This window comes from Microchirus variegatus (assembly GCF_963457635.1).
Source record: "Microchirus variegatus genome assembly, chromosome: 7".
Lineage (NCBI taxonomy): Eukaryota > Metazoa > Chordata > Actinopteri > Pleuronectiformes > Soleidae > Microchirus > Microchirus variegatus.
The window spans coordinates 1843932-1869533 of record NC_139808.1 but is presented as its reverse complement, the minus strand read 5'-3'; the positions used below and the strand labels follow the sequence as shown (position 1 = coordinate 1869533).

Here is a 25602-nt window from a genome sequence, read left to right as displayed (position 1 = left end):
TGTGAGTAAATGAAGAGTAGAACACTTTTAGAACAGGAAGAATGCAAACCAAACGACTTCTCGCTGCCAAAAAAATGAGCAAGCTTACAGACATGTCCTCCCGTGACCATGTCTGTGGTTTTTTGTGTTTCCCAGTTTTATTCTATGGCTTTTCTACGACAGTCCTACAGACAGAGCACTGACAGAAGCGTATATTTTCTCCTCTTGTTTCTTTTTTTTCCATATAGAGTTGAAATCCACTGGCACCGCTCACCACTTCTCCTTTCTGCTCAACTCGACCGACTATCGCATCCTCCGCATGGACGAGGACCACGACCGCATGTATGTGGGCAGCAAAGATTATATCCTCTCGCTGGATCTGCACGACATCAACAAGGAGCCACTCATTGTAAGAAAAAGAAAGAAAACCTTCGACTGAACGAGTTCAACGCCAGTTTACAGCCTAACCGACATTCACTTTTGTCTCCCCGGCAGATCCACTGGCCTGTTGTTCCCCAAAGGAAAACGGAATGTGTTTTGTCTGGGAAAGACACCAATGTGAGTATTCAAACAGTCCATGTATTCATTCTAGATAATTGTTTATTGTTTTAACAGTTTGTCACGTGAAATTAAGAGTTTTAAAGAGCCGCGGACGATCGCGCTCACACATCTGACATTGTGCGCCCCCCCCCCCCCCCCCGAAACCATAAATCAGCTTGTCAAAGAAAGTAATGAACACATTAATCCCTGTAAAAGTAATCACGCTGCAGCCCTAATTTAAAGTCTCACGCTGGTGGTGACCTCCTCCTCGAGTGTTTTCATACCGACCATTTAAGCAATTCATCAAATCTAAAAAAACACCAACAGGGAGACCTTTAATACACCAGTAAATATTACAGCCACGGCTGTAAAGCCGCGTCCTTTGTAAACCTCCCCGACACATTTGAACTAGGGACGGGAATTTCACAAATTTTTAGAGTCGATTGTCGAGGTCCATTTTTTGTCAACTTTTTTTTTTTTTTTTTTTCTTACAGCAGCAGCAACAGCAGTAATGCGGGGGTGGAAATTATTCTACAGTGTACTACTTCATTTTAGGCTCATGTTATGTCCCCCACTCCCGTCCTAAACTTAAGCGCAACCTCGTTCGCACTAGGGCTGAACGATATGGACAATATTTCATATCTCGTTATATATTCATGCCAGATATCTCGATATCGATACGATACGATATGACTACAGGTTCGGTGAAAACCAAGCATTTTTCAGAAAAATAAAAACATTATACAAAAGACTGTGGAAACTTTCCACATGGAAAGTGCAGTTTTATTGATGAGAACTCACTGCCAGTCATCAACATGAACATAAAGTTACCAAAGAATAAATAAAAAATCATTTTTCATCATCACATTTTTTACAAAATCGCCACCGGCCTCATTATCTTCCGCACTCATGTCACTTTTCTTTCTTTTTTTTGATTTTCCCACTGTATGTCGTGCGTGTGAGTGTGCGTCTCAGTCTCCGTCTCCCTCCCGCCCTCGTATATTTGTCATTGGTTTGCTTCAGCTGTCGATCCACAGCAAGCATGAAATAAGGTTTGTGATTGGCTGGCTGTAGTGGTGCATTCAAGGACAATCGTAAAAAAGATGTTTATTTCGACTGCCGGAGCAGTACATGCAGGGCGAGCGCGGGGGGAAAATCTATATCGTATATATCGTCGCTTTTTCGATATTAATATCTTGAATGTTCATATCTCGATATCGATACGATAACGATATATCGTTCAGCCCTAGTTCGCACTGCACACACACGCGAAACACACGTGAAACCATCACGTGAGAGCGCAGAGAGGCTGGACAGCAGGGTCACCTTTTCGTGCACAGCTTCTTTAACCTCCGTGGTTGTGAAATTTACGCTACGTTTGTGACACTTCGACTTTTTTTACTTTGAATTTTTTTGGTCGAGGTGCGCGCGTGTCGATTGTCGGTCGATTTGTCGACAAAAAAGTCCCATCCCTAATTTGAACACCTTTTTTTTTTCATATCAGAGTAAAATAAAACCCCCACCCCCACTGTTGTTTCACTCTGCCGTGGCAGCAGGGTCAGTGAAGGACACTTGAAATCTCTTTCCAAAATGTGACCGACTGTGCGGCTCCAGTCTCTGTCTCCCTGATTGCTGATTGCATCCAGCTGCCGCCAATTAAGACTGAAGGAGGCGCTCGGGACGTGTGACAGTCAGTCGTCGTCTCTGACAGCTGGAAATATTCTCTGTGAACGACCCTGCAGTCATTTTATGAGAATAAATTTGCAATTTTACAAGAATTAAGTTTCTTTTTTATCATTGTTTAATGTATTATTATTGAAAAGCAGCAGCACGCAGGTGTAACCAGCGTTATCCTTGCAGTCGACCACTACCAGTCATATCCTCCTGATTTCCTCCAAGTCCGTGTGATTCTTTCTTCTAAACAGTCTCAGTTTCTTTCACCATCGTGATGCTAAAGATAATGTGGTTTATCTTTTAATGTTTTCCTCAACTCAAGACCAAGAGGTGGCGACCGCCGCTGCTCTCGAGCTATGCGGCTTCTTAAGCCCAATTTATACTTCTGCGTAAAGTGCTCTGCGTAGGTTATGAAGAGACTCTCAGAGGCTCTGCGTCGTCTCCGACTGCACGAAATATTGTCCGTCGGTCCGTCAAGGGACAACGGAGACGGCAGGAGCTGCGATTGGTCCTCAGGACAGGCCGAGATAACGCTGCTCTGTGCCGGCTCCCAGTGCGCACCCGAGCGTCCACAGAGGCGGAGCTGATCACCGCCGACAACGTCGCTGCTAAACTATGAATACGTCATATCTTAACACACACAGCACATGTTTAGACCCTAAATGGCCAATTTCTCGCCTCAAATGATCTTAAAACTGCGTTCCGTGACACAGAAAAGTGAGAAACGGCCACTGTTTCAACAACAACAGTCTTTCTCCCTCGGACGCCATTGCTCACTGTAGCCTGAAGCACAACAACCTTGCGCATCGACCCCTACTGATCGGGCGGGAAATTGCAGCGCGTATCCGTCACCACGACGCAGAAGTATGAAGGCTCGAGTGGTCTACGTGGTGACGCAGTCGGATAACGCATTACGCAGTCGGGGAAGTATAATGTTGCCTTTAGGCTGGCTTTACACAACAACGCAAAATATGTGCCTTTTCGTTTAGACGGCGACGGCGTTTTTGGGGATTAAAAATGCAAAAAAAAATTTAACCCACCCCACCAGAGTGGAAATCTTAAATACGCTCCACCATCGCGTTCCCGTCTAAAGGGTTGAAAACTCAAAATTGTGCTCCGAGCTGCTCACGCTGGCTATCCTCCCAGATCATGTCGGATTATATCCATCAGTCGGACCTTCAAGTTGCCTTAGCTGCTCTGATACCTGTCAAATTAAGCCGAAGTAGAAGGAAGTTTCAACGCATGCACGCGCTCCTGGTCTTGTTGTATGGCAGTGCTTCACAGTGCCACCTAAACCACCTGGCATGCACACTACATCAAATTTCACACACTTTAGCATCACCGTGTGCATGCAGATTTCCACCCATAGCAGCCGTAATGGGCCCAGTGGGGATTGAAGCTGGGCAGAGAATGGCACAGAACCGCGCCACTGAGGTTCCGAGGCGCTGACAGGCCTGGTGGAAATCCAGGGTTGTCCCGTATCTCATATCCATAACGCATTAAACTAGACTAGTTTCGTCCCATTTGGTTTGGTTGCTTTCACGCCAGAGGAACCGTACCAAAGTAGGGCGGATGAAGCAATAAAGAAGACCACCCCTTCAGGCAGATCTCGGACCAGTTCGTTTGGTGCGCACCAAAGTACAGAGATTACATTCACACCTACGCAAATGAACCGAACCAAGGGAACCAGACGCGTTTGGTGCGCACCAAATGCTGTAGGTGTGAAAGCACCCTTAATCTCCGCTCGTCCAACCAGCTGTCCACCTTCTCTGGATCCAATCCGTGCAAATCAGAAATCTCCCATCGACACACAAAACACAAAAACTGTACAGGGATTACAGATTTGTCCGTTGTGACGCGGGGAGTTTGTGACAGCTGGTGAAAGAAGAAAGAATGTACCAAGCATAAAATAAAAGAATTGAATGCAAGATGAGCCATTTTGGCAGACCCCCCACAGACATCACAGTGGGGATGATTGCCTTTGACCTCCAGGATGAACCAACATCCTCTTTGAATTGCTTTTGAATTGTCATCATCCGTCATTCCCTAAAGAGCAGCTCGGTCTCCCGGTCGGCTATTCTGTTTCTTATTTTTGTGATGAAATTTCAAGCCTAACTCTGACACACACACACACACACAGTGAGGTACGTACAGTACATGCTCACATAATATAGGGGCTAATGCGATGTAGCCGGAGGCAGCGAGAGGCGCGGGTCACCAAACACGCATAAATGAACATTCCAGTTGGATAAACAGCAGCCTGTACTCAGTACCAGCAGGGGATCGCAGGGTTATTAGCCCGCACCTCATCACTCTGGCACTTCTGGCAGCTCTCACCTCTAACATGGATGTGTGTGTGTGTGTGTGTGTGTGTGTGTGTGTGTGTGAGGAAGGTCAGAATATATGAACAAATCAAAAGATAATGATCTGACTTTTAAATGAATTTTAATAATTTCTTTCCGTTTCATCCTGGCCTGATGTTGGTGTTCAAATGCGTCTGTAGCTTCCTGGAGCTCATTCATGTTCAAATAACTAACCCTGAGAATAAAGTCATAATATTGTGAGAATAAAGTTGTAATCTTTAAAGAATAAAAATCGTAATCTTTAAAGAATAAAGTCGTAATCTTAAAAGAATAAAATTGTGTTATTTAAAGAATAAAGTCGTAATCTTTAAAGAATAAAATCGTAATCTCTAAAGAATAAAGTCATAATCTTATGAGAATAAAGTCGCAATATTACGAGAATAGAGTCGTAATCTTTGAGAAATAAAGTCGCAATCTTTGAAAAATAAAGCTGTAATATTATGAGAATAAAGCCGTAATCTCTCAAGAATAAAGTCATAATCTTTCAAGAATAAGGGTTTTAACTGTTGTTAGACCTTTATCTGGATCTGTAACGCCACCAAAATCATATTTCTTCCATGCTCCGTAACCTACATTTCCAGAAAATATCATCAAAATGTGTTACGTTGAATGTACGCAGACATAATAAAGCACTAATTCGACCACGTCGGCTTTTAGACTTTGACGTCTTTGTCTTAAATAAAAGCCCAAATTGGATTATAAACTCTTAACTCTGATTTCGAAAAAAAAAGCCAAATTCTTCACTCGACGGCCTCGTTTTGGTTTAACCGGCATGTTTTTCAGTTGTGGAGAAAAAATGACAGAACGTTGAATTGACACTGGACAGCTCTGCTCCACTGCTGATGTTGGTTTGTGCCACACAGTTCTCTGGTGTTAGGAAACATTCCCCCCCTCCTCCTCTCCTCGTCCTCCTTTGACAGCGTGGTCTGATGTTCAGCCTGGACCAGGCCGACGCTCAGAGCCAGCAAAACAGAGCTGCCAAACACAGCGGAAATGATAGATGTGAAGTGTTGTGAGCCAGGCAGAGACGTTATTAACCATCAGTGGGGGCATTTTTTTGTGTGTTTATTTTGTCTTATATAACACTTTTTTTTTCATGTTTAAAATCCCCTTTTTTTTAAAAAAAAAAAATCTGAATCTCTAATCCTGCTGGGTTTTTGTTCCGCCTCCTCCCTCCCTCCCTCCCTCCTCCCCTTCACAGGGAGAATGTGGAAACTTCATCCGTCTGATTGAGCCGTGGAATCGGACCCACCTGTACGTGTGCGGAACGGGCGCGTACAACCCCATCTGCACCTACGTGGACCGAGGACGCAGGTCGCAGGTAACGAAGACGCCGTGACCTTTTTTTTTTTTACCCCGTCAATCACTCTCTTAGATCCTCCCTTTCTGCTCCTCGCTTTCACGGCCTCTGCTTTCTTTTGCCTCTTAGTTCTCATCGATTTGCACAGTTTTTCACGCTCTGAAGAAGTTTCAAAGAGAAGAAAAGTTCATGGTAGCGGCGTCTCGTCTTTAGATCTCCATTATTTTTTTGGGGGGGGAAATTGCTGTCGGTGAGGCACCGTTCAGAGACGGCTGCTGCTGCAACAATCTTCTTTTACCTCTGAGGATATCACATTGACAGTGTGTCTAGAGCAAATGTCACCTCCTTGTAGACCTCCCTCCCTCCCTCACCTGCTTATACGCACCAGAGCCTGCGGCCTGTCTTTCCGTCTGGCTGCGAGCCTCTGAAAGCCCATCATTACTGATGGAACCTCTCATCCATCATTGGCCGTGGAGCTAACCCCTCCCTCCCTCCCTCCCTCCCTCCCTCCCTCCCAACACTCCCAACACTCCAGCCATGCAGAGAGCTGCAAGCCCAGCCCCGGCTACAGTCCACACACGTACATTCACCATGTCCGCCTGTTTAGTCTCACTGTTCAAATGGAAGGTTCAGATTTCATTGGAAAGGTCAGTCCTCCGGCCTCTTGTCATTCAGCTTCTCTCCCTCTCCCCCCCCCCCCCCCCCCCCCCAAAGGCCCAGGAGCTATGTTGCTTCACACTGTAAAGGTTTTCCTCGGCGAGAGCAGATGGTAACAGGAACCGATTGTTCGGAAGTTCTTCACACGTTTGTTTGTTAAGCCCTCACTTTAGCTCTTATGTCTGAAGTCTCTCGTCCTGGTTTTTGATGCCGTTTTCAAAGCACATTTTGCAGATTATTTTTGTCTTTTCAAGTTGATTTGAATGAAACACTTCAAAAGTAGAACGTTTAGTTGATATTATTTCGGGTATTCACTTCATTATACACTACTGAAAGTCATGTTTTTTTTTTATATCATCTTTTTTTGTCTCATTTTGTTGTCTTTGATCTTCCCTGTTGCTGCATGGATTATGCATGTTTGCAGCTGTGTTTGCATGAAGTCTAATCTCACATGGATATTCTCCTTCAGGCTCTCTTGCCCACCCCCCCCCCCCGCACGTCTACCTAATTTTCCTTATTCAATTCCACCTGTATTTCTTTCCCCCCACAGACCTTTATTTTCCTACATCTTCTCTTCATTCACCAGTTGAACGTTAGCTTTGATGTGGACTTGAATTATGGGTAATGATGAGATGGGCCCCCCCCCCCCCCCCCCACTGTGCCATGTCTCTGTTTTTAGGGGTCCCACTACCTACAGGCACCACAGTCGGGAGGGAGAACGAGTCGGGCAGCAGACGTCGTCGCTACATCAGAGCATTTGGACGCGAAGGTGGGCAGAAGGAAGTTCTTGTTGAGGCTCTTTACGCTCTGGCGTCCACGCGGAGACTCTGTGAAGAAAATATAACTTTGGAAAAACCTCCCTCCAGTACACTCGGCAGAAAACAATGCTCTGTAAATGTGTAAAGTTATTATGGGAATCAGAATACTTTTATTATTATTTATTATTATCCGCCCTCTCCCTCGCCTCACGAACCTCATCTGCTGACACGGAGAAAGACGACGAGGACGACATTTGACCGGCTGAGGATACCGTAGCGCTCAGGGAAGGGAGGGGGTGAGCAGAGGAGCAGTTCTTTGTTGTAAATTTCAGCCTCTCCTCTAGATGGCACTATAAACTACTTACTTCCCCTTTAATAACTTACAGAATAAACGTACAAGAAAGAGCACCAAAAATAGCACAAAACCGTCGTTTAAAACGAGAATGACAAAATGATGTTTAAACGCATATAGACGCACGTTTGGCTGTGATTAAGCAGCACTTTGTTTCTGAGCCTCGCTGCATCGTTGTTGAAAGACAAAAACATCCAAGAACGGGTTGTGTTATATAAATGTACTATATCCTGCTTTTCCCTCGCATTATTTCCCTCACCTGTCAGAGAATCCCCCCAGGAGGCTTTTAAAAGCACCAGACACATCTCGGCACACGAGTGTCGGCACACGCCCCAGTGTTGACACAGATGTTCCACTTCTTCCTCCTCTGTGAAATAATGGATTTTTTTTGGTTGTTGTTCTTGTTTGAGCCACTAACATTAGCGCATGGTGGATACGTTTTTGAATTGAATTGCTCTCGGCGTATTCCTCCGCAACTCCATCTCGCTGATAACTGGCAGTTTTTGTTTTGCTTGTTTTGCCCCCCCCCCCCCCCCTCTCTCCTCAGCAGATGCAGCGGTCCCACGAGCGTCGGTGCCTGTAGGGTCACAGCTCGCTGTTATTTCGTCTTCCAAAACAGAATTAGTTTTTTATGCTACGTTTGATTTGTGTGTGCTGCATAAAGCGAAGAATTCAAAAACAGTTTTGGGATGATGGAGGGGAAAAACAAGAGAGTTATTAATGTTTGACATCGTTATTCTTTTTTTTTTTTTACCATTACAGGAATATATTTTCCGACTTGACCCAAGCAAAGTGGATTCTGGGAAAGGAAAATGTCCGTATGATCCCAAACTTAACAGCGTCTCCTCTCTGATCAGTGAGTACCTCCCTTTTGTTATATTTATGAGTTATATATCTCTAGCAAGGCGTGTACTGCAAATAAGAAGAAATTAGACGCCCTATTTTTTTCCTTCCATGTTTTCTCCGATAACGTCACTGAATGTGATCAAAATTCACCGATTCAAGCCTTCCGAGCAGACACTTTCGCCGCCGCCATGTTTGTTTTCCAGTGAAATCTTGCGAAGGACACCCTCTAAATAAAAGTCCTAGCTAAAAGCCTGCCCAAATGTCTAATTAAATCATGCTCCAGTTATGAGCTACATTTATAGATGGGGGTAATTTGGATTAAGGATTAATTTGCACATTATTCTCTTCAAGATTCATGTTTTGCTTATTGTACTGTGACAGAGAAAAGTGACAAATCACTGTAGGAAGTTGAATCAGTGCTTTTTATGCACCTTTCAGCTGTGTTTTAGGTCAAGTTTTCGCCTTGGTGTTCACATATATGGTCATAATGCTTGTGTCCTTGCTTGTGGGTGGTCCTTTCCCTGTCAGCAGCTTACAGGTGGTCAAGCATGGCGGCTGATTGCTGACCTTTGCCCTCTGTGTGTGTGTGCATGTGTGTGTGTGTTAGAGAGTGAGACTCTCTCGTCAAAACTGTAACACCCAGCAAAAAAAAAGAAATGACTGGCAGGGCAGATGCATACCACAGTGACACATCAGAGGGAACTGGAATTTCCCTGGTTTTCTAACCCCTCCTTAAAATGTCACAGTAGAGTAGACAGCTGGGACTCTAAAGGTTCGTCTTCTTTACATTAATGAAAAAATCAGCGTCTGTTTATGTAGACGTCGGACACGAGAGCCTGGGGGGACTAACTGTGTCAATCTGACCCCACACCGTACTGCATCAAATCTGTGTAAATCCAGCTGTACCTGTTAAATCGCCCTGATTGCACTAATGAGTGTGATTATGATACAGCGATGAGGTCAACGTGACATTTCTGCCTCCGCTGATTCTGACGTGACGTTAAAATAAAAAAGTACGATGCGTTTCTGGCACCGCTCCGTCACCGCGTCGCTGATCTCCAACTTTAAACGACTACAAGCGGTGTGCGTTGTGCGTGCCGTTAGTCTGATTTGGATGAAACCCAGAGGAATGACAAAATGTACGTTTCAATCACTCTCGGACAACACTCTCGGTGTTCTCCCTAACCGTGACTCCACATCTGCAACACCTTTCTTCTTTTTTTTTTTTGACTCGCAGATGGAGAGCTGTACGCAGGCGTCTACATCGACTTCATGGGAACAGACTCGGCCATCTTCCGTACGCTGGGGAAGCAGACGGCCATGAGGACGGATCAGTACAACTCCAGATGGTTAAACGGTAAAAATCTCAACTCCGAGCACCCAGCAATATTTATTTCATTCATTCATCATTTTCAATTAATCCCTTGTTGCTTTAACGACTCCGTCCACCTGCACCTTTTGATATTTACCCAGTAAATCACCCTTTCTTCGTCTCCTCGATGGCTTTTAAAATGACAATGCTGATCTTCTCCACGACCCCTCGATCACTTTTAACTCGTAAAACACATGGCACTAATTGTCTGACCGCGTGCCTCCAGAGCCTGAACAACGAGGTCAGCGAGTGTGCTGCTGAATGTCAATAATGACTCAGAGTAAGCCTTACTGCCGTCTAATGAACCGTGGCTGTGGCAGCAGCGCCATAAATGCCCGTCAGGTGCTTTGTTGGTTGATGTTTCCGAATCAATCGCAGCTTCCCCCCTCGCGCTGCTGGCTCTCCCAGATTTTCCTCTGACCCTGTTACCCTGACAACAGTCCCCTGGTGGAGCCATGCAGAATTGGGACACCTGAGTCCTGCTAATCAGCCATGTGGAATCTTTCGGATTCCACATGGCTCTCCCCCCACAATTGTCCCCATTTGGGACCGTCATCGGTCATGGTGGGGGAGGGGCAGCCTGTGTCGCGTGTCCAGTGATGACCCAGTAAGTCCGCACTGTGACGCCATATTCAGCAGCGTTGCTCAGTGATGCAGGCGGCTGTTATTAATAAAACTCTGCGTTATTCCGTGTCTTTGTCAAAATTAAAATAGTCTAACTCCTTGTCCTGTTGACTGTCAGAGCATACAGTGTGTAAAAGATGAGTGAAATCTAATGGTGCTGCTGCTGCTGCTCTCTTTCCCATGTGCGTCCTGGAGCTATGATTAACTTTGTATACGTGAAAGGACGTCGTCGGCCTTTTTATGTGCGTAGTATGCTTCCACTTCAAAAACACAAAACGCACGCTGTGGCTGGTTTGCGCAGCCTCTACAAAGCAAAAGGCCCAGGGCTTATTATAAACAAACAAATTTATTATAAAGTAAATATACGCTTGTGTATACCCACTCTACAAACATATTTTGATGATTTATTCAATTTCTGCCTGTTGCACACCAGATTTTTTTTCATGTTATGTAATATTGTGGTCTTTTCTTGTGGGGTTAGGGTTGTGTTTCCTCGAAAGCCAAAGATACAGTAAGGGGCCTGTCCTCACGGAAACGGGTTTAGGTTAATACAAATACTTTTTTTGGTCGGAGATGCATTCTATCCACAAAACTGTATTTTTTTTGGCCCCTAAAACCGTATAAAACAGAGAATAAGCTACTTTAGGAACACAATAACGGCAATAATTCCCAGCTCTCTCTTGCGCTGTCAGTCTGAAAATATGCTAGATATGACTAGAACACCTGCCCTGTCTGTAGAGATTTCACACATGGGAGTGAAAAAAAAAATGTGTTGAATAGTAAAATAAAGAGAGAAGAAAAAAAACAAAATCTATTTTTACTCTAATTAGCAAAACAGATCAGTGGTTGTTCCACACACACAGTGACAGAAAGTCGCTAGCTTTGTCGCTAATGGCTTTTTTGTAAAGTGCACAATGAAACGACACACACCCTTTCTTTCCTCTGGCTCTGTTCATTCTGTCTCCGTTTCTGTTATTATATCTAACGTTTACAACGTCGTCCTCTGTTTTTTGGTGTAATGTTACAACGCAACTACAATGCTAGCATGATGGCATGTAACACAGCGTTTAGAGTCGTTTCTGGGGGTTCTGTGGACTACAGCGCTAGCATGTTAGCATGTAGTACAGCATTTTGAGATGTTTCAGGGGGTTCTGTGGACTACAGTGCTAGCATGTTAGCATGAACTACAGCATTTTGAGTTGTTTTCAAGGGGTTCTGTGGACTACAGTGCTAGCATGTACTACAGCGTTTTGAGTTGTTTCAGGGGGTTCTGTGGACTACAGTGCTAGCATGTTAGCATGTAGTACAGCATTTTGAGATGTTTCAGGGGGTTCTGTCGACTGCAGTGCTAGCATGAACTACAGCGTTTTGAGTTGTTTTCCAGGGGTTCTGTGGACTACAGTGCTAGCATGTTAGCATGTACTACAGCGTTATGAGTCGTTTCAGGGGGTTCTGTGGACTACAGTGCTAGCATGTTAGCATGTACTACAGCGTTTTGAGTCGTTTCAGGGGGTTTTGTGTGTTGGGCCAAAGTAACAAGACCTCACCATTGACATGGAGGTGTGTAACTGAAGTTTAACATTAATTTTACATGTCCACAGCACAGTGTGGGCTACATGTGAATATTGTTTACTTTTTCGAAGCACAGTCAAATCTATATATCTATAAATTATCGTTAATGTCTGAACCAAAGTCTGGAAAAGTCTGCTGGAGGCCCCCCGCTCAGACTTGATGAACTGTGGGTTTGAGCGGTCCTCAGCGCTCGCAGACTTCCCACACCTTTTTAATGTGTGCTGAGGGCTGAACATTTGGAGGCAGCTTGTGTGCAGAGCAACATGTGCTACACAGCTTGTAATGCTCTCTCTCTCCGTCTTTCTTCCCCTCAGATCCCACATTTATCCACGCACACCTCATCCCAGAGAGCAACGAGAAAAATGATGACAAGCTCTACTTCTTCTTCCGCGAGAAAGCCTCCGAGATGGGCCAAAGTCCCATGACCCAGTCCAGGATAGGGCGGATCTGCCTGGTGAGTTATCACTGCCAGTCAGCAAACCTCACGTTGATCATCGCACGTGAAAGGTTTATACGTCTCCGCAATGTTACAGTCTGGTGCTGGTGTTTCTTTGTCTCTTAGAGGACCAGAGATCATCAGAAACTGCTGAGCAAACACAAAATAACACACACCGATTCCCAGCGAGGAAACACAATCTGTGCCGTGTGCCTCTCAGAACCGTTCTGTTATTTTTGTTCCTCTGGATTAAATGTTTGAGTGGCACGGTTTACTTTTAGTCCACATCTGTGTACATGCACAGACATCCACACAGAGCCAGAGCTATGTTTACTTACTGATGTAGTCCCATGGCCCAGAACAGCGTTTTCCACGAGAGAAAAAAATTACACGGTGTCCAAAACTTTTTTTTTTGTCTGTGCAGACTTCAGAACAAATGTCTCTGGGGATGCTCCTGTGTTTGCGAGATGCATCCATAAACTGTGTAATTTAGAAGTATACTAACCAAGACTCGCAGCCTTCAGCCTGGCTAGCTGCTCACTGAGGCTGTATTTAGACACAGCAGCGCTTTGAGCTACATAAATGCTTAAATCACCGTGCTAACACGGCAATGTAGACATTATAGGGATAATGTGTACAATGTGTTTCAGCTTTTTAAGTCAACAAATCCAGACGTTTCTGACCTGAAAATGGTTTTAAATGTCAACATTGAGGGAGGAAAATGCATGAAAATATTTGCAAAATTTGCTTTTTTTTTGTCACCGGATTTGACCTGCTGGTGGTAAACGTTAAAAAGTGCATCCTGTTGGGAACTCGTAATGTCTACCACAAAATTTCAGTCCTTCTGACAGGAAAAAGTCAGCAAATCACTGTACAAGTCCCTTTTTCAGCCGCTACTGGTTGCTAATTGCTAGTTTGGACGTGTAAACTCAGAGAACCTGATACTGAAACTTTCATGTACTTTAACTCAAAATGCTTTTTATTTTGCACACGGTCCACACTCTGTTGTGATGTTACTTAGAAAGTCTATAAAATCTTAAACGTCCCACACAGTCAAAAACTGTCTGCTTCCCCCAAATTAGCATCATCGCCTGTGATCAGTGACTTGAACTTAAAGGAATACTTCACAGATTTGCATTTAGCTTTGTATTACTAGAAAAGGGGTAGTATTTTTGTATTTCCCAACCTCAGTTACCCTCAGTCGAGAAAAAACACCAGTGACACTTGTTTACTTGGTCCAAGGCTTGAAACTGCAATGCTAATTCTGCACTTTTTACCTCATTACCAGAATGTAAACAGTGTCGGCCATCTTTGCTAACAGTTGCGCTAAGAGGACCAAGTGTCACTGGTGGGCACGTAACAAAAAAGAATGATAAGATATTTCTCAACTCAAGGGGAAAAAATACTATTACTACACTATTATTAGCCTTTACCATTGCGCCCCCTGATGTTCAGGAGGAATAAACCCAGAAAATGAGTTTCGAAAAAAAGCAAACGCTACTAGAACGAACACAACAACGTTTGAAAAACGGAACTCCTCCGTTCTCTATTTTGCTGTAAAGACGGTTTGTAAGAATGTTTTTCTTCCACTCGTGCAAAATGTTCTTAGTGCAGTTTTCAGCCTGTGAATCATTTTCCCAAGGGTCGAGCGTCTACCTCCGTAGTAGACGTTGGCCGACCTCGCGAGCAGATGGGCCGAGCTCAAACACGGCGCTGATCTTTGCTCAAACAGGGCCCAATAACAACAGAGCCGCTACAGTTATTTTGGACGTTTGTTTGAAACAGCTGTTCGTCAGATATTGTGTGGATGAATGACTACTGTGTGTGTGTGTGTGTGTGTGTGTGTGTGTGCGCCTCACAGAATGATGACGGTGGACACTGCTGTCTGGTCAACAAGTGGAGCACTTTCCTGAAGGCTCGACTCATCTGCTCAGTGCCAGGAGCTGAAGGCATCGAGACGCACTTTGATGAACTAAGTGAGTTTTAATTAATCATGATTACCCTCTTTTTTTTTTTATTTCGCTCTCTTTATACATGACCTTATCAGAGCATCTCTGATCTGTTATGTGTACAACTTTTTGTCCAATGTTACACTCAAACTCGCACCTACGGTCAATTTAGAGCAGGGGTTCTCAAAGTTCTGATACCTGAGGGCCAATTTAGGAACCCAACATTGGACTGAGGGCCGCCAAAGGAAAAAAAAACAGAAAGAAATCCCATTTGTAATAATTTTAATGACCAGATTTCAGTTCTACAGTTTAGCGTTAAGTAATATAAGCATTAATACAATGCTTTATAATTTACTGGGTAATAACAGTATTTTGGCCATTGTTCTTACCTTCTAATTTCTGTTACCATATATTTACTAGCTACCTGCTTATTACCAGCTTATAACCGAATAATACACTAAAATTCACCATATAGAAACCAGGTAATTACCCAGTATTTTGGCCATTGTTCTTACCTTCTAATTACAGGTTAATACCAAGTAACACATTTCTGTTACCATATATTTACTGGGTAAATAGCTAGTAATTGGGGGCTGTAGCTACCTGCTTATTACCAATTATAACCCAATAATACACTAAAATTCACCATATAGAAACCAGGTAAATGGCCAGTATTTTTGTTTACACTTATTGGTCTGTATCCAGTAATGTCCAATAAACATTTAACAAGCTTAGTAGCTCCTGGATTAAAACTATCAACTGTAATTCATTGCGGGGCCGCCAGAAATGTTTCTGCGGGCCGCCATTGGCCCCCGGGCCGCACTTTGAGAACCAATGATTTAGAGCGTCCAATTTAGCTAATCCCCAAATCTACATGGTTTTGGACTGTGGGAGGAAGCCGGAAAACCCCCGGAGAAGGACCCATATTCAGACTGGGTCACAAGCCCATGTAATAAAATGAAAACGTGAACATGGCCTTTTGCACAGAAGACATTTCGTAGTAAAATCACAGGTTTAAAGGATCAAATGAGTGACGGCTGAGTTCCATTTAGCTTCGTCCTTTTCACTGTCCTGTCCTGAACAGATCCATTGCTAATGTGACCAGTAGCACATTGTGTGCTTTTCCTGCTAAAATGGCTGCTGTGCACAGGGCCCATTCCAACCATTTTTACATCCCGGCAGTGAAATTATAACACGTCTGCTTAGCGTCAGCCATTACTTTTGAATTTTTTCGTCGACAGCTCCAGTATCTGTACTACTTTACTTACTCCTCATTGGTTGAGGTCTCTCCACATTTGCATTGCCTTCTTTCACCGTGATTTTAATCCACATCTCCTCTTATGTGTAGCAATAAACATCCCGGATTAAGTTATCACTGACTCATACATGTTAATCTCAGCTGACATGTGGCTCTGATAACAGTAGGTTTCTATGACTGGGATCTTTCTGCTTCTAACCCAACATCAGTGTGTGTGTTTTTTTTTTTTTACGCACAATCACAGCGATGAGCAGCTGGGTTTGTGTCGATCATCCCACCCTGTCAATCTTACACATGACTGGACGGGGATTAAGCAGGAATTTGTAGTAATCCTGGAGTTTATAGTGACTGATGGTATGAGCTGCTGATCTTATTTTGACTAAATTTCACTAGACTGTGTTGAGTTTTATTATAATTATAGGAAGAGATTCGTGTTTACCGTGTAAAAAGAAGATGAAACTTACTTTCGCTGAATCCAGCTGACGAGATGGACTCCAGTTCATCTCTGTCATGATGCTCGATCGATATTCTGAGTCAGCTGTGAAGCAGCTGCTTCAAGAAACAAGAAATAAGCTAAGACACAGTGCTGCACAGTGATGATAGGGCCCTCGCATCCACACAAGGTGTGTGTTGCAGTAGTTCACTGACGGGACTTTTGACGGGATTTGCCCTCATGCACTTTGACAGTGAGCTGACTTTCTTCTCGAAAACAAAAAGTATCTCTGTATGACTTGTCATTTTCCATCATAATATTCATTATTGCCCTGAACAAGGATCCGTCGAAAATATTTGCAAAGCTCTTAAGAAATATTTTTCATGAATTTTTGAAATTCAGGAAATGATCCATTTGCCCTGATGCACTTTGACAGTGAGCTGACTTTCTTCACAAAAATAAAAAGTATCTCAGAATGACTTGAAATTCACCATCCTTATAGTCGGCATCGCCCTGAACAAGGATCCATCGAAAATATTTGCAAAGCTCTTAAGGAATAATTTTAATGAATTTTTGAAATTCAGGAAATGATCCATTTGCCCTGATGCACTTTGACAGTGAGCGGAGTTTCTTCTCAAAAACAAAAAGTATCTCAGAATGACTTGAAATTCACCATCATAATAGTCGGCATCGCCCTGAACAAGGATCTGTTGAAAATATTTGCAAAGCTCTTAAGGAATAATTTTAATGAATTTTTGAAATTCAGGAAATGATCCATTTGCCCTGATGCACTTTGACAGTGAGCTGACTTTCTTCAAAAAAAACATTAGGCACATTTGCGTTGTGCCTAATTAGGTTGCACAGTTTTTGTGTTATTTTAGCCTTAACGTTCCTTCATCATGCATTACCCTAACTGAAAAATCTTCTTCAGCTCCCACTATAGGAATACATACTTCATATGGGCACTGCACTAGTAATAATAATCTGAAGGATAACAATAGCGTTCTGCTACGAGCTAATGTCATCGTCCCTCATTTCTGTCACGAGGCTAAGTTGCATCAAGAGCATTCGGCATCTGCAGGTCGGTGCAGACGATCGCTTGTGGTGAGGTCACCGCGAGCCCCCCCGAGGTGCAGCGCTGCGTCCCATAGCTCTGTGGTCGGCCATTCCCCTCCTTAGAAATGTGTTGTGTCTCCTGCAGAGGCATCAGAGTGGTTGTACACGAGCACTTGTGGGAAAGCGTAGAGTACAGAGGCGGACAGAGGAGAAAAAGCATTCAGCGTTTTTACCCGAGAGAGGAACAGGGTTATAAAGACGACACACAAAGACACTTTAGAGTCAAAAATGTCTGCCAGACAGAAATGAGAATAAATGTGTTGGCGATACGTTTTTATTGCCTTTTTCTGAAAATGTAATTATAGAGTTATTTGTTTTAGTCCCCCCCAAAAAAAAAAAACCCTTTCATTCTTTTCAGGAAGAAGTGGACATTTTTGTTGTTCTGTTTTTGGTTTTCCCCTCTGTAATCTTTTTCGTCCAAAGTGGACATTTCAACAACAACATATTTTCGGCGCACGCGTCTTAGATCACGGAGATAATCGTATACAATCAGCCGTCGTTTAACATCCGTGTGTCCTCTTTAGTTTCTTCACGGGCACCTTTTTATTTATCTCTTTAGTGGAGATGTTTCTCAGCTCCGAGTCTGTCTCGTCTGACACATCAGAACAAAAGTTGCTGTGACACAAACTTGTGCTTCACTGATTTATGTCTCTTCCGTCTCACTGCTCTCTCTCTCTGTAGCCAGGAGGTCTGTCAAAGTGGCGTCGGATGAATTCCTCCTCTCTTTGCCAAGTCAAATTTTCATTACCTGTCATTTCTTATACCTTCGACGCGCGATCAAAAGACGCTTTGTGTGTTTTTGCAGCTTCGCCAGAAAGTCAGAAATGGTGCGTTTGAAGCAAAAAGCCCGTGTGACTTTGAGCTTTCTGCTGTTTATTCAGTGCACCTTAGATAACACCGAGGGCACGAGGATCAACATTTAATCCTCCACATGTGTAATTGTAGCTTAGCATTTATGTTCGTTTACACGTCGTTTCCCACCCCCTCAAAGTTATTTCAGGTGACGTCTGAGAGAGAAATAGTTTAATAGCTTGACAGAAAACCGTGAAAAATATCTTTATAGTTCTAAAAGAAGAGGATATGTGACTCCACCGTTCCCAGACTCTCCACTATAGTAGTAATTGTTGGCCTTGGGATCTTTTCTCCAGTTTCACGTTGATGCAGTGAAATAAACGGACGTATGCGAGGGTGTTATTCTACTCTACATTTATTTCACTTTTCTTCCTTTATTACATTGTTTTTCCTTTGCACTTTCCCCCTCTTATTAGGTCATAAGAGGATATGCAGGTTTAAAAAAAAAAATACAGTCAGTGGATGCATATGGCTCCTATTAAAGCCATGTTGCACTGGAGATCTCTATTTCACTTCTATTCCCCACTGAGGCGGCCGAGTTTCAGGTTTAGACGAGTTTGAATTCCAGAGGACGTACAGAGAGAGGGCTCCATAAGTCACCATTAGAATCTGTGAATGGATAAATACAGATGCACATGTTTAAGCATTCATGATCTGATTTGTGCATATTAATCCCCTTGCGTACTCGTGTTTTTTTTTTACTGAGGCCAAACGGTGTTTATCTGACAAAACAACATCAGTTATGACATAAGAATCAAACCAGCAGGTGTTGACCTGTTTGTCATCACAATTCTTACAAAAAAAAGCAATGTTTAATAAAAGAAACGTTGAGAATATGAACATAATTACAGTTTTTGTCGTACCACGCTGTTGATTTGTCGGATTTATCGAACTAAACCAAGTAAATCGGTCCTTTTTCAACAGTTACCACAGTAACATGATGAAATGTCAACAATCTAACTGTGTTTCAGTGATAAAGGTTAATATTTTTGGAAACAGGTGCTTACTAACATGCATATAAGTCGCATACTAGCCCTTTATTAGTAATTATTAAGCACGCGTTAACACCTTATGTAGGAAAAATCATAATTCATGTCGTAATAGAGGTAGAATAACGTTATGTATAATGATTACTAATAAAGGGCTAGTATGTGACTTATATGTGTAAGCAAGCACCTAGTTAATGGTGAATATGTGTTCCCTAATCTAAATTGTTACCCTATTTACTCTACATCTGCTGCTCAATATTGATTCCAATGACTAATAACTACTTTTCTTTATTATTAGGGGACGTATATATCCAGCCGACTCAAGATACCAGGAATCCTGTCATCTACGGTGTCTTTTCTGTGTCGGGGTAAGTGACTGACGAGCTTTTTAAACTCCCTCAACTTTCATGTAGTTTTTGAAAGGAAAGCTGTAATTTCCTCTTCCTGCAGTTCTATTTATTTTCCGCTCAAACCTGAAGGTGTGACGGCTCCCTCTCTACCTCTCTCTCTCTCTCTCTCTGTGATATTGAAATGATCTGTTGCACATGGCCTGTCACATTTCAGGCTACAAAGAGCAGACAGGAAGTAGAATCTGGAAACTGCGACACACACACACACACACACACACACACACTCTCTCTCTCTCTGTCTGTGTGTTGCGGGGTCACGTTTGATAGCAAGCGGCACGACGACGATGTAAACGGAGCCGTGACACTTGTACACAAGCTTGACGGGATGTTGTGCGCCGAGCCATAACAAACAACCCTGATTAACGTTATTTGAGGAACAAATATTGTTATCGTTGTTTTTTTTTTCCCCCCCCCGTCATTCTTAGCTCAGCTGATAGAAACACACGCGGCGCTAATGATAGAGGAACCGTGACAGGAGTAACAAACACAGTACACCCACCACACGGCAGCGAGAGCCCGACCGTTCGCTCTCTCTCTGTCTGTCTCTGTCTCTCTGCAGAACGTGGGTGTTTGTATGTCAGCGCATCAGACAGATCGACTCGCTTTGAGAGACAGTTTGTGCGTCATAATGTTTCAGCGCGCTCTCCCTCCTGAGAGGCCGACTGAGTACGTGGGAAGGAAGTAGATTCTCGCCGCCGCGGAGAGCAGCCATAGTAATTATCTCAGGGAGTGAGTTGATCTCCATCCACGTGTGCTCATCTCCTTTTTTCCCTCCTCAACAGAGCCGTCTTTAAAGGCTCGGCGGTGTGCGTTTACTCCATGGCCGACATCCGCATGGTCTTCAACGGACCGTTTGCCCACAAGGAAGGACCCAATTACCAGTGGGTGGCGTACACTGGGAAGATCCCCTACCCACGCCCTGGCACTGTGAGTTATAATAAAACAACAACAAGTATGAAAAGTTTGGGCTCACCTATACAATTTGTCTGTGTTTTCCATAGTGCTATTAGTAGTATTGATGGCGTCGACGTTAACTCACGGCGTGTTTCCATGACGACCGACCATTTACGTGACTCCGGAATTGTTTAAACGAGTCTCTAAAGTAACGTTAAACTTTATAAACAGAGGCACACATACGCAGTACACGCCGGTTTTTTGTAGCGCTGCTCTTTTCGTTTAACAAACAGACCGCTCCAGTTAGACTGTAGGCGCCGCTAACGGTGCTAATGCAGCTAACGGAGCTAACTGGTAAACGGTACCTGGACTCCGGTCATGGAAACGCGCCCATGCGTTAGCGTGCTTTAACGCGCATTAACCTAGTGCCCAGCACTAGTTTTCCATTAAAAGTCAAACTTTTATTCCTCAAAAGAGTTGCAAACTGAATAGAAAATATAGTCAAGACATTGACAAGATTAGAAATAATGATTTTTAGAACCAGCAAAACTGTTTTCAGCTGAGCTAACGTCTTTGCACAAGGGTTTTCAAGGGTTTTCTAATCATCCAATAGTCTTCTAACGCCATTAGCAAACACAATGTACCATTAGAACACTGGAAATGGGCCTCTATATATACACCTATGTACATATTCCATTAAAAAACATACGTTTGCAGCTAGAATAGTCGTTTACCACATTAACAATGAATACAGTCTACTTATGATTCATTTAATGTTATATTCAATTAAATTAAAAAAATGCTTTTCCTTCAAAAATAAGGACATTTCTAAGTGACCCCAAACTTTTGAACAGTCGTGCGTATATTCTTAAATATGAGCTCAGATCAATAATAACAGATGTGTCATTGTTCATCGTCAGTGTCCTGGAGGCACGTTCACCCCCAACATGAAATCCACAAAGGATTACCCAGACGAGGTGATCAACTTCATGAGAAACCACCCCACCATGTACAACCCCGTATACCCGGTGCACAAGCGCCCCCTGGTGGTGAGAACCAACGTGGACTATGAGTTCACCACGATTGCAGTGGACCAGGTGACGGCTGCTGACGGCAGCTACGAGGTTCTCTTCCTGGGAACAGGTCAGTGGAGCGGTGATGACTGTCAGGGTTAGATAATAGACATAAGTCCATAAGCCCCTGAGTCTGTTCATACTGCTGTAAATACACTTCAGTCATGTGGTTACTGTGGAAATGAAAATGTAAATCTTAAGATTCTGTTTATTTCACAGTCTTCTATTAACTATTTTTCACACCATTGTATTTTATTGTCAAAATACATTTGATTTGAGCTTATTCTTGATTTTAAATAGAAGTTTAATTCACTTTTATTTATTTATTTATTTATTTATTTCACTGTTTTTATAGATCGGGGGACGGTCCAGAAAGTCATCGTCCTGCCTAGAGATGACCTACAGACAGAAGAGCTGGTCTTAGAGGAGGTGGAGGTCTTCAAGGTACAGGAACCCACCCATCCATCCCATCATAGACAAATAATAATGTCATTATCTACATATTTAAAAAATGTTTTTTAACTGTATAACTGCAGGTTCCTACGCCAATTACCACCATGAAGATTTCATCCAAACGGGTAAGTGACATGGAAGCTGCTTGTAAAACAATAAGCTGCTCATTAATAAAGAAAAATACCTCTAATTTTATATAACCTATATGTTTTGGTTATAGCAACAACTGTACGTAGGCTCAGTGCTGGGCGTGACCCACTTAGCGCTGCACCGCTGCGACGTGTACGGCGAAGCCTGCGCCGACTGCTGTCTGGCCAGAGACCCGTACTGCGCCTGGGACGGCAAATCCTGCTCGAGATACTCGGCGTCACAGAAGAGGTGAGGATCAAGATGGTGGAGACGATGATGATGATAACGACAACAAATAAAAAGAGGATGTTTAGACATCGCTGCCGTCCATGTGCCGTATTTCACTGCGTCGGGGAAAGAAGATGAAAACATAGATACAACAGAAAACTACAACATTCCCCCCCACATCGACAGCCTCTGGCGGCTCTTTATTTACATCATCAAGGGACTTTAGCACCACCTACTGGTTCAGTGAATGACTTCTGTGGATGGAAACAAACATAAATTTGACTAAGTGTTTGAAAAAGTTGAGAAAATATACAGGAAATGAACATTATCTACATATTTTCCAATGAATATAACATTAAATGAATCAGAAATACACTCTATACATTGTTAATGTGGTAAACGACTATTCTAGCTGCAAACGTCTGGTTTTTAATGGAATATGTACATAGGTGTATAGAGGCCCATTTACACTGTTCTAATGGTACATTGTGTTTGCTAATGGCGTTAGAAGACTATTGGATGATTAGAAAACCCTTGTTAGCACAGCTGAAAACAGTTTTGCGGGATGTAAAAGTCATTATTTCTAATCTTGTCGATGTCTTGACTATATTTTCTATTCATTTTGCAACTCTTTTGATGAATAAAAGTGTGACTTTTAATGGAAAACATGAGAAAATTGACCCCAAAAGGTGACCCCAAACTTTTGAACAGTAGTGTACTTCAATGGAAACTCTGAAATATGTTGATTTTTTTTTTATTATTCTCATGTGTTGATCTGACCCCTTTAGACGGAGCCGCCGACAGGACGTAAAGTACGGCAACCCGATCCGCCAGTGCAGAGGTTATAACTCCAATGGTGAGTGTTTGTAACGCACGCACGCACACGCACAGCTCAGGTGCTCAAAGGTTCTTCTCTCGGTCCGTACCCGTTTTTATGAATAAAAAATATAAAAACATATTCACGTATCGGTTGTCTAGCCAACAAGAACACGTTGGAGGCGGTTCAGTACGGCGTGGAGGGAAGCACCACGTTCCTGGAGTGCCAGGCCCGCTCTCCGTACATGTCTCTGAAGTGGCACCTGCAGAAGGAAAACAGCGACAGGAGGAAAGAGGTGAGCAAAGCGCCGACCTCGCCCTCGCTTCATCCTCCACCACAGCCACTTAAAGCTCCCATAGACTGTTTTTTTTGGTGCGTATCTGCGCCTCGTTACCTGCGTTTCTGAAGCCCTAAAGTTTGGAAACGAACAGTTCAGCCACTGCTGAGAACGCTGGGTTTTATTGTATTCTCGGTCTCTGCAAGCGCTCTGAAAAAAAGCCTGGAATGGTGACGTAAGGATCCCGTCTCCTGAACAGCAGATCCTCCTGCTCCGGGCACTAGTCCGGGCACATCCGGTTGCGTACGTTGAACCGCAGAAGAAGAAGAACGTCCGCTGTGGAGGTGTTTCACGAGCGACAGTGTCTTCTGACTCTGGGTCAAAGGTCGTGAAAGGGACTGCGGCAGGGAGTCGTGACGAAGCAATTTTTAAACACTGTTAAAACAATGTTTTGATAATGAGTAGCAGTGCATCCACCGTTCCAGAGGGGGGAGCTGCGCTTCCGAGAGCTGACGTGTTAATTACGTCACTTTCAGGTATTGGCCAATCACAAGACAGTTGGGAAAGCTCTCGTTGTCTGGCCAATCACAGCACAGTTCTGTCGTCTGGGGGTGAGATTTCAGTCTGAATCAGCGCAACTGATGAGAGCTTCAGTGAGGAGAGATTTTTATCGGCTCATTTACAGCAACTAGTAGGTTTAGACCTACATAACTCGCATATATGTGTAATAGGACCACTCTATGGGAGCTTTAAATCAGTCTTTTGCGAACGCTGGCGTTAACTTGTCCCCGCCCCCCTCCTGCTCCTTCCAGATCCGCTCAGAAGGCCGGATCCTGAAATCAGAACAAGGTCTCCTGATCCGCTCGCTGCAGCCCGCCGACAGCGGCATTTACCACTGCAGCTCCACGGAGAAGAACTTCAAGCACATGCTCGTCAGGCTGCAGCTCGTGGTCCTCTCCAGCCGCACGGTCAACAGCGTGTTGGTGGAGACGGGCAGTCCCGCGCTGCCGCCGCTCCAGTCCAGCGCCTGGACTCCGAGCGCCGGGCAGTACAAGGACCTGCTGACCATTCTGAGCCAGCCGGAGATGGGCCTGATCAACCAGTACTGTCAGGACTACTGGCAGCTCGGCGACGGCGGCCTCGGGGACAACAAGGCCAAGAGCCTGAAGGAGCTGAAAGAACAGAAGAAGCCGCGCAACCGTCGGCATCACGACGACGAGCAGACGACTCCGGCCGAGACATGAGGGGCCGCGCGGAAAAGAAAAAAAAAAAAACAACACACCGCTCAATCATCACCACGGCAACCATCTGTTTAGTGACGAGACTTCACATACAATAATAGAACTTTTCCTCACGGGGGGAAAAAGACAAAAGACACTTTCAACCCAAAGTTAACAGCATCACGACAGTTTCTATGTAACTGTTTAAAAAAAATATTTATTGTAAGTTGTAAAAAGTAATTCTTTGTACGTATATTAGAAAAAAACATGTTTTTTTTGTGAATAGGTAAAAATCTGTGCAAATATTGTCGTTATTATTATTATTATTATTATAATAATATTATTGTGAGTGATATTTCTTTATAATAATTGTGTTATTATGTTGAGAGGAGACCTTTTTATGTTTGGTGAAGTGGAAAACCATGACCGGCCTCGACGTGGACCGCGGACCGAGCTCCGTGTTGGATCACATGACTGCAGGCAGTATTTAAGAGTCTGAGAACCCAGAACTCTCTTCTGTTTATGAGAAAGCGGACGATGACGATGACGATGATGATGATGATGATGGTGATGATGATGGTGATGGCGTTTCACGAGGACATGTTAAAGATGAAAGAAACGCCCACAGACTGCGGCCGTGAACGAAAGACGCGCGTCTTTTGACGGTCAAATCGCTCGCCACCCAAATACTTCCTCCTAAAACCACTTCCTGCCAAGTGTTTGTTATTGTTTATATGTGAATATCACATGTCAATGTTGTAACCTTTTAAAAAATAATCTTTGTGATAAGCTGTTTTTCGTTTTAGGGGGGGGGGGGGGATTGTCTTTTAACAACACGAAACATTACATTACATTGCCTTCTCTTTTATCTCCTTTTACGAGATTAAAAATTCCAGCAGGCAGCTAAACACATGCGTGAGTTTGTGCCAGTTTGTGATTAAGAACTATTTTAAAGAGACAAAAAGCACCTTCTGTCGCCAAAACCGACGCACAATGGACACTTCACGTGTATCCGTGGCAGTAAATTAATC

The 25602-nt window shown here is 43.6% G+C and overlaps 1 protein-coding gene across 1 annotated transcript; it reads left to right on the top strand.

The window, feature by feature from the left end:
- Window positions 1-304: 304 nt before the first annotated feature.
- Window positions 305-24595, top strand: LOC310929629 (semaphorin-3F-like; the record flags this gene model as incomplete). Its single annotated transcript, XM_083892445.1, has 17 exons — window positions 305-388; window positions 475-537; window positions 5758-5877; window positions 7193-7282; window positions 8386-8479; window positions 9707-9826; window positions 12352-12491; window positions 14335-14449; window positions 19369-19438; window positions 20263-20407; window positions 21295-21517; window positions 21803-21891; window positions 21984-22025; window positions 22121-22278; window positions 23046-23113; window positions 23236-23369; window positions 24164-24595. The coding sequence occupies exons 1-17, from the start codon at window positions 320-322 to the stop codon at window positions 24593-24595; spliced, it is 2172 nt and encodes a 723-aa protein (XP_083748571.1). The 5' UTR covers window positions 305-319.
- Window positions 24596-25602: the final 1007 nt, after the last annotated feature.